Source organism: Galeopterus variegatus, unplaced genomic scaffold (assembly GCF_000696425.1).
Source record: "Galeopterus variegatus unplaced genomic scaffold, G_variegatus-3.0.2 Scaffold1747, whole genome shotgun sequence".
NCBI classification, from domain to species: Eukaryota; Metazoa; Chordata; class Mammalia; order Dermoptera; family Cynocephalidae; genus Galeopterus; species Galeopterus variegatus.
Genome location: NW_007727858.1, coordinates 326,384 through 335,849, shown reverse-complemented (window position 1 = coordinate 335,849; position 9,466 = coordinate 326,384). Strand labels below are relative to the sequence as shown.

The 9,466-nt window shown below is 35.0% G+C and overlaps 1 protein-coding gene across 1 annotated transcript in view; it reads right to left on the bottom strand.

Moving 5' to 3' along the window:
* Positions 1–4,375: 4,375 nt before the first annotated feature.
* Positions 4,376–9,466, bottom strand: part of LOC103595321 (T-cell immunomodulatory protein) — a gene marked incomplete at its 3' end in the record, with an annotated part of 119,258 nt that continues 114,167 nt past the window's right edge. The window contains exons 9-10 of the mRNA XM_008578696.1: positions 7,067–7,161; positions 4,376–4,545 (exon numbers count right to left, since the gene is read on the bottom strand). Coding sequence (XP_008576918.1) covers positions 4,376–4,545; positions 7,067–7,161 — 265 coding nt within the window. The remainder of the gene's footprint in view (positions 4,546–7,066; positions 7,162–9,466) is intronic.

The following is a 9,466-nucleotide window of genomic DNA, read 5'->3' as shown; positions in this document are numbered from 1 at the left end:
TTTCCTTATAAATTTTTTCTTAGAGGGAGAGAAAAAGGATTTTGGATTCTGAGAACTTAGAGTCCTGACTACAACTTACCGGCTGTGTGGCACTGGACAAACTGTCTTGTTTATCTGAGACTATTTTCATGTTTATAAAATAGAGATAATATCACCCTAAAAAAGATTATTGTGAAGTAATATGCATTAAAATCACGTTATAAACTAAAGTTGTTTTCTTCCTGGCATCAAGTAACAAGTAACATTGTGCATTCAGCCATTTATTGATTTATTTGCCATTTAAAAGGTTTTGGATGTTCTCATGGCTGATACTCAGACTATGCTCCTTTGTTGTCAAAAAAAACATTTTTTAAAGCTACTTCTAGGAATGGATCTCCTATAAAAGCTTAATGGTAGCTGAGGTTTTGCTATGCAGTTTCATATATATATAACGTTCTGGTTTTATCATATGAAGATGATATGGAACAGTCAGAATAAAGACTAGGTACACAGCTACTCAGTTCAATTCTTGAAATATACACTGTATGTGGTTGATATAATGATAAATCATTAACACAACTTCTAGATTATAGCACCAGTGTTAAATAAACAGGTATTTATTATGAGCAAATCACAATCTATTTTCTATTTTTGCATTTTAGAAAATGACTGAATAAAGTCTAGAACATTAATTTAAGTATGATTTGTCAAATTTTCCTGTAGAACCCTAATAGAAACTCTAAATTATAATTCAGATTTAATTTGACCTATGACATGAGGACATCTAGGGGAGCATTTAGGAGAGAATTCTTTCTAACACACATAAAATTTCCCATATTCCAAATATTGGGCAAAAATCACTTAAATCCAACTTTTCATCTTTCTGTATTAGTTTTACTAGTAGTTCTTGTTAATTAAAAGTAATACTGATTAGAAATTCATAAGAGCAAGAGTTTAATTAGATAAATGGTGCCCAAATATTCTTTTTTATAACTTATCCCTCAGTTCCTTTTAAAAAAAGCTTTTCAGTGTCATACTAAAGATTTGGGAAATAAAACATCTTTTCAGTTTTACTTTATAAATGAAATTTTAAAAAATAATTTCTAAAAAACAGAATTATATTTTACTATTGGCTTAAGAGTATACCATTGGAACAATGTCATCTTACCTTTCTTCTCTCAAAAAAATGAAAATTTAGGGGCCAGCCCAGTGGCGCACTGCTACAGTGCGCTGCCTGGGAAGTGCGGCAGCGCTCCCGCCGAGGGTTCGGATCCCACATACAGACCGGCCGCTCACTGGCTGAGCGAGGTGCGGGAGCAACACCGAGGGTTGCGATCCCGTTGCCGGTCCCGGTCCGGTACACAGACCGGCCGCTCACTGGCTGAGCGAGGTGCGGGAGCAACACCGAGGGTTGCGATCCCATTGCCGGTCCCGGTCCGGTACGGGCGCGACACTGAGGGTTGCGATCCATTGCCGGTCACGAAAAAAGACAAAAAAAAAAAATGAAAATTTAGAGAATTTAGGTAACATGACTACATATAATATGACAGTAAACACAGGGAACTGAGTAGCAATGGGAGAGCCACAGGAAAAAACCCCAGGGTTTTCAGTCTGTGGTGGCATAGATGTAAAGCAGTTGATCTCTGACTATGTTGTTTAGAGTAACTCACTGCCTCTATAAAATGTTATTAGTAGAGATCTTTTTCATGTAACATAACTTTAAAGATTAACTTATTACAAATTAGGCCTTTAGTTTAAAACGAAAAACAGATGGAAACCGAAACAACCCTCTTCTAAAAACAAAAACAAAAACAAAACACAAAACAAGTTAACAAAGCATAGTTTTAGAATTTCTTTTTATGAAATACACGTTGCAGATTTTATTCTCATCTGCAGTATATACCTAATTTTTGAAATCTATACAAAAAAGGAGGCAGAATTCTCCAGCCGGGAACCTTTCAAATTAGAAACATATCCGGACACTAATTCTCAGCAATCTAGCAGTCTGAAAATCAGTTAAAAATTATAAACTGCTTTTTCAACAAACATAGATTAATCTAAAAGAGGGTGATCATGCCCACCATTTCTTTCCTAATTCTATGTGTGAAGGAGCATGTTATGGTGGATTCTCACAGACAGATGTTTCCGCTTCAAGTTAGGGCTACTTCTCATCTAGTGATGGAACGAACACTGAGACGAACTGAAATTTATCCTTCAATTTTCATCTATCCCAAAAGAACAGAAAAGAAGTCCTGGGTTTCAACAGTTGCTGCTATTAAAGTATCAAGACTCATAACAAATATCACTGCCCTTGGTACCTATGTTTCCTTTAAAGCTATAGTATTCACTGCTATTGATTAGCTGTTCAAACTATCATCATTGCTGAATAGTAAAGAAACTTTTCCCCCCCAGCATTTGTTAATTGTTCATTTATTAAGAGAAAATATCCCTTAGCCCACATATTCATGTTTCATAGTTCAGCAACACAGGTGTGACAAACTTCTATGAAACTCAATCCAAAGAAATTCTTTGCATTAGAAAATCAGTTTTCACTCTGAAAGATACCAGCCTTCCTCATCTCCTCAAAATCTTTCATGGAATTATAATCTTTGTAGAAATCTGTATATGCCTTCTTTCTTGGTTCAGCCACAGCAAACTAATACAGAGCTACAACCCTCAGTGATACAGCGAATGCTCCAACAATATGAAATCACAGACACCTGGCCAGAAGGCCATACATCTGAGGTTTCGTCAAAGCACCAGAAGCCATCGTAGTTATTATCCCTCAACACCAATGTCCTTTCCAGCTGATAGAGAAATGAACTGCCTGATAAAGAAACTTAAGTATTTAAAGGTTTAAAAGAGAAAATGTTAATAACTTTTGTGGGAAAAACATAAATTATTTGGATGTCATTCTAAGGGTGAGCAATCATAGGCTTAAATGAATTTGATAAAATTTCTTATTCTTTTGAATACGGCTAATGTCCAAAATGATGCAATTTTATATTTCTTCATTTTTATGTGCCACTAAACTTTTAAAAGGAAAAATACTCATGTTCAATTCAGAAGTTTCTTTTGGTTACATCCAATTTGCTTCACACACATAGGCTAGGAGTGCGTATAAACTCCATATAGCAGAGTATAACAATGTCTCTGGAAAACTCTGTAAACACAAGTCAGAGCCATTATAAATTCAAATGAAGGTCCTCAGAAAAGTTTAAGTACGGACTATCCCCATTTATCTTGAAATATTTTAGGAACACACTAATGATACATGTTTCTCTATCAATTGGATTTCTAGACAACATTGTTTGGTGTTAAGAACAATAATAGGTCTGATTTTTTTTCCTGACAGTAAATGTGGAGCTGAATCATGATTAATTCCAGGGTCAACAAATGAATTAATACAGAACAAGCTATGAATAGATAAATGATAAAGGAGGCAAGAGAGAATAAGAGCCAAGGAATACAATTAATTGCGAGATAAAAAAACAATAAGGTATAAAAATTTAGCAACAGTCATTTATGGAATCTGCCAAGATTCAGGCTAATTATGAGTTTAACTATATTGGTTTCCTATTAGTACCTCTACTTCAAAAACAAAAGTAGCTACAGCATTTAAAATCACTGGTAATACAATAAATGTACTCATGCATTCTATATATACAAATAATATCAATAGTCATGTTGGAATTTCCAATGCCATTACAAAACAAGCACTAATAATGTAACAATTACTGAAAATAAAATCAGTATGTGCAGAGTATCTCACTAAATGATTCATTTACTTTTACCTCATTTAATCTTTTTTCCCCCCTCTCATCAAAAAAATATGGAATGCTTCACGAATTTGTGTGTCATCCCTGTGCAGGCGCCTTACTAATCTTTTCTGTATCATTCCAATTTTAGTACATGTGCTGCTGAAGCAAGCACTCATTTAATCATTACTATAACTCCATGACAGGAGTATAATTATTACTCTCATTTTACAGATGAGGAGTTTAGGTAATCTGTTCAACATTTCACAGATGGTAAGTGGCTGGACTGAAACTGAAGCATAGGGTCAGCTCTTAACCACCATGGTCTTCAGTCTCAAAATGTAATTGGGTCATCTGCCTATAAAAAATTTTGACCTTTTAAAGATCAAGTTTTATTAAATGAAAAATAATTTTTTTTAGATTAGATATTCATTTTTGTTCTACAGTAAATGAATGTGTGAAAAAGAACAGGTATTCTAAGGAGTTAGGAGAAGTTCAGGGACCATGTAAAGAAATAGGAATTGAGCTCATCATGTTCCTTATTTAAGGGACTGTAACATATTTAGGTGCTATTTAGTTAGAAAGTGCCAGAATGAAGATACTTCGTAAACATTTCTCACTTGACTTAATTTCCCTACCTTCCAGATGTATTCTTCAATATGGCAAGAGCATCTGGATAACCATCCATGTTGTAGTCTCCAATATGAAGGGTAATTGGAATTGGTATTTCAGTTGATTGCTCCTGCACAAATGGCACAAAGCCCCAGAGTGTGCCCTTACTGCTGAAATCCTGTAGGACTGGAACCCACTATGGATTAAGAAAAAAACATTAAACTTAATAGTTATTTTAGAAATAAATTCACCATTTGCAAAACAAATGAGCCATTAAAAGTTCTCAAGATAAGCACCATTTTACTTAAGTTCTTTATCTCTACAGTATGGTAGGGTATTATAATTTACTTTGATGAATAGTTGTCTGACACTCTGGGGAAAAAAAGTAGTCTCCCTTAGACTGATCATTTGTCATCTCTGCTGAAAACTGGCATATAGAGCCTTAGAAGGTTTTTCAGAAAATCACAGAATCTTAGGATTGAACTGATATTAATATTCATCTAGTCACACTAACCAATGTAAAATTTGTATTGAGTGAAAATATAACCTCGAATGACTATTTTTAAAATGAAAGCAAACTGTAATGTTATCTAATACTAAAGCCCTTTCAGGAGGACCAAATTAGGAAGAAAGTTAGAATGACAGAATCTCCCTTGTTCTCCTGCTGAACTTCTTATACATGAAGATGACTTTAGTTATTACCCTTGAGTCAAGCAGCTTGTGAGGCTTTCCAATCAACGAGGCCTGACAAGCTCTGTCTACAATTGACAGGCATGTCTCAGCCAAGAAGAATTAGTTCTGCCACTAAAAAAGGCAAGAAGCTACATGTTTAGTAAGTTTCTTTATTTCTATATTGATTACAGTGAAATGAACAGAGAGAATATGCTGATTTCAAAATGAACTTTTAGAAATCCCTTTCTCTTCTGATTGCACAAGTCTTCACTTTTTAACAACTAAAAATCTGAAGAGTGAAAATCATGACATTAAAACGGTAGATGTGTCCACAATTAGCTAAGAGCATGAATGATGGTACATAACCTGGAGATGTCCAAATGGAAGCAGGCACAGCTGACTTGAAATGACAAGAGGCCGAACTTGCCTAAAGATTTTTTTTTTCTTATGAGCAGGTGGCTCATTTACATGGCTGCAAACCAAACGATATTACAAATGGCTTCTTGAAAATGGTTTAGTAAACAGGGTATCTCCAATATTTCATAGGTTTTCCAAAGAAAGTATAATTTGCCATGGAAAAAGAAAAAATTAATGATAAAGACACATTTACAGAATAGGAGTAGTTTTTTTTTTTAAAAAGCTTATTTGCATCTTTAACCAATTTCTCAATCTTTCTTTTCAAACAAAAAAGTATTATTTTATATATCATCAAAATGTTTTAATAGTTTCGCTCGACTTTGAAAAAAAATTGTTTTGTTTTGAAAGAAGATGGGAAATTTCACAAAATGCCAAGATACTACAAATTTGTGAAGAGGCTGACAGTTTATCAATGAGGACAAACCACACTGGATAGTTTTCCTATGAAGGTAAATATATTAAGGTCTAAAAAGTAAGAAGATTTTTCACTTAATGTGATATCCATAACAGTCACCAAAGAACTATAAAATTCTTCTTCCCAGAGAAAGATGATTATATAATTTGCAAATATTCTTACAGTAGTCTGTCATTTGAAGATAGGCTAAAATTACCAGGTTTACTTATGCCTATGAACCAATGATGAGGTGTTATGTGACCTAATGTTTTAAATGATTTAAAACTTAAAAAAAATTAAAGGCAGTAAAACTTATGGGTGCAATAGTTAAATGCTTTTAGAATGCTGACTGTATGAAGACTTCTTTTCTTTAGTGTTTTAGTATAAAATGTGATGTTCTGTGTCCATAAAGGCTACAAAAGTCAGCTTGTTATTCTATCATTTATTACCCCCCCAAAGAAAATAAAACAGATTAATTTTACTATTACTGTCATAACCTTATCATTCCCATATTAATTCTCCTCTGTGACTATCATATTCTAAATTGGTTACCCACAAGCTACTGGTAAAAAGTCAGCATGACAAAATGAAATAGATTTAGACACCACAAATAAAAACAAGATTAGCTTTGAAAATAGGTATAATGTTCTTCTACATAACTCTTTATTATAGTGGTTTTCCTATATTTCTGGCACATAAAATGCTAACAGATCATTTAATTACAGATACATGATTGGTTTTCTTCACCAGAATGATTGTGACAGTACTTTACCCCTCAATAAACGAACAAAAATAGATTTGAATATATTTCATTAAATTAAAATGAGGAACTGAATAACTTAATTTTGAGTTTCTCTCTTTTCTGAATCTTCAGATACCTTTTCTAACCTTTGAAGATTTTTTTCAACACATAAGGCTATGTTAAAAAAACAAGCTGAGGGCCGGCCCGGTGGCGCACTGGAGAGTGCGCTGCTTAGGAGCGTGGCGGTGCTCCTGCCGAGGGTTCGGATCCCATGTGGAGACCGGTTCCTGCTCGCTGGCTGAGCGCGGTGCGGGCACGACACCGAGGGTAGCGATCCCGTTGCCGGTCCCCGGTGCGGGCACGACACCAAGGGTTGCGATCCCGTTACCGGTCCCCGGTGCGGGCACGACGCCAAGGGTTGCGATCCCGTTACCGGTCAGTAAAAAAAAAAGACAAAAAGGAAAAAAAAAAACCAAAAAACAAGCTGAGTACCTGCTTTGTTCCGGATCTCGACAAGTAGATGGTGCTTTTCTGGCAGTTTATATCTTCACAGCCTGGCAGTAAGTGATCCATGTGTCCATCTCCATCTGCCAAAAGAAACTTCAAGAGTCCATTAACAGCCACAAAATAAAGTGTACTTGTAGGGCAAATTAAACTTCCTATTTGTTAAAAGTCTACATCAATCTGGATAAAACTGAAGAATTTGACACATGGCTTTATAATGAATGCGCTTCAATCAAAAAAATCATTCTGGCCCTTGCTACCTATTATCTGGACTGTGTTTTGTTCTAAAACACACACTTTTCTGTGGTTCAATATTTATTGAACCACAGAATGGGGTCAAAAGACCCCATTTCAGGCTTACTGTTAAAATAATCAATTTTTTAAAATGTGGCTTTTGACTTATTTACATAATTGTCATTGCTGCTATGAGAGAAATAAGCACATCAACAGTAACCCATTATTATACAGCCTATTTTTCATGTGAGATTCTTATGGACACATACTTTTAAGTGCATTTATTTAGCATGAACTTCAGTCCAAGAGTTTATAAAGCTCTCAGTACTCTGGCTTCTAAAAAGCACCAATAAATTTTTATCAATAAAAAAGCAAATGAAAGGAATACAGATGTCCCTTCCAAGTGACTGGTTTTCACAAAGCTGCACACTATTCTGCAAACATATCTAAAAGTGAGGTTATTGAGGAACCCGGAGTCAGCTCCTTCAGTGCTCCTTCCTATCTACTACTCCCTCCACCCCGCCACGTGATGGGGATTTACAGATTTTGACATCCCAGAGGTAAATCTCTACATGGATATTCACAATAGTTACTCAGCTTTTAAACTTGGGGCCTGATTTTGCAATGTTTTGATCACTTATTAACTTACTACGGTTTACTGTGTCATTTAACTTGTGCCCAAGGTAGTACCTACATTTCGAAAGAAATAAAAGGATTATTAATACAGAAATATACTTCACTGTGTAGGTTTATGTATTAAAAGTAATATATAACAAGCCCACCAAATTCCAATAAAATATTAAAAAGGAAAAAAATATTTAGGTCAAGTGGGATGAAAATCCAGTCAATGGAAGCTGATCTCAGCAAGGAAAAGTAAAAAGTCACAGCAAAGTGAAAAACTAATTTCTTCCGTTTAATTTCATGGTTTAATTACTTAAGATCCTCACGATTAATATCATTTGTCATAATAAATCCTTGCTTAGAGGAGCACAACATTAAATAAAATCATTGAATTAGTAATGGAAAGTATAGAGAACATCTGTAACTTCACAGTATACAGATTTGGACTATTGGGAATTAAAAGAAATTGAGAGAGGGAGATGCAATTCCAGGCAGATATCCTCTGAAAGGAGAAGGTTGTCCAAGGAGATAAACCCGTATTATTACTAAAAGAATAAATTTTAAAAGAGAGCCAAGCAAGAAAGAACTAAATAAAAAAATGTGATTTATAAATTGGCTATAGTAACATCATAGACGTCATCAAAAGCCAAACCATTCTATTGTAAATTAATGGGAGACTAACTAGAAGAACATTATGAACTGCCCTTTGTTTGTTAAAATCTCATTTATACGGGTCGACCCCGTAGCTCATTTGGGAGAGTGTAGCGCTGGTAGCGCTGAGGCCCTGGGTTTGGATCCTATATAGGGATGGCCAGTGCACTCACTGGCTAAGTGTGGTGTAGGAAATTTGCTCTGTCTTAAAGGAAACAAATTTAAAAATTTTACATGTTTCTCTTTTTTGCACCTGTTTTTTTTTTTTTTAAAGCTTTTTATTTGGAAGCAATTTAAATTTAAAGTTGTAAGTTAAATATAAAGTTGCAATAATAGATATAGTACAAGGAACACCTGTTAAGCCTTTAACCAGATTGGCCCACTGTTAACATTTTATCCCATTTATCATTTGTGCTTTCTTTTTGAAATAATTAAAAAAAATTTTTTAAAACACAAATAACATTTTCATGAAAAAATAACTATTTTCCAAAACAAAAAGTTTTTTCAAGAGTGAAATTGCCTGGCTTCAATATCTGGCTCAACAGAAAATAGTACCAAATTTTTACACTGCTTTTGTATACAATCCGTTGTAATATGTTGTTTTGGTTGGAAAATACAAAAATACGTAGTTAGTAGAACTATATATATATATTTTTTTTGATCGGTAAGGGGATTGTAACCCTTGGCTTGGTGTCGTCCGCACCACACTCAGCCAGTGAGCACACCCGCCATCCCGATATAGGATCTGAACCCGTGGTCTTGGCGCTACCAGTGCGGCACTCTCCCGAGTGAGCCACATGACCGGCCCTAGAAGAACTTTTTTTCTTTTCCTTTTTGAGACCGGCTGCACCACACTCAGCCAGTGAGCGCTGTGAGCGCACC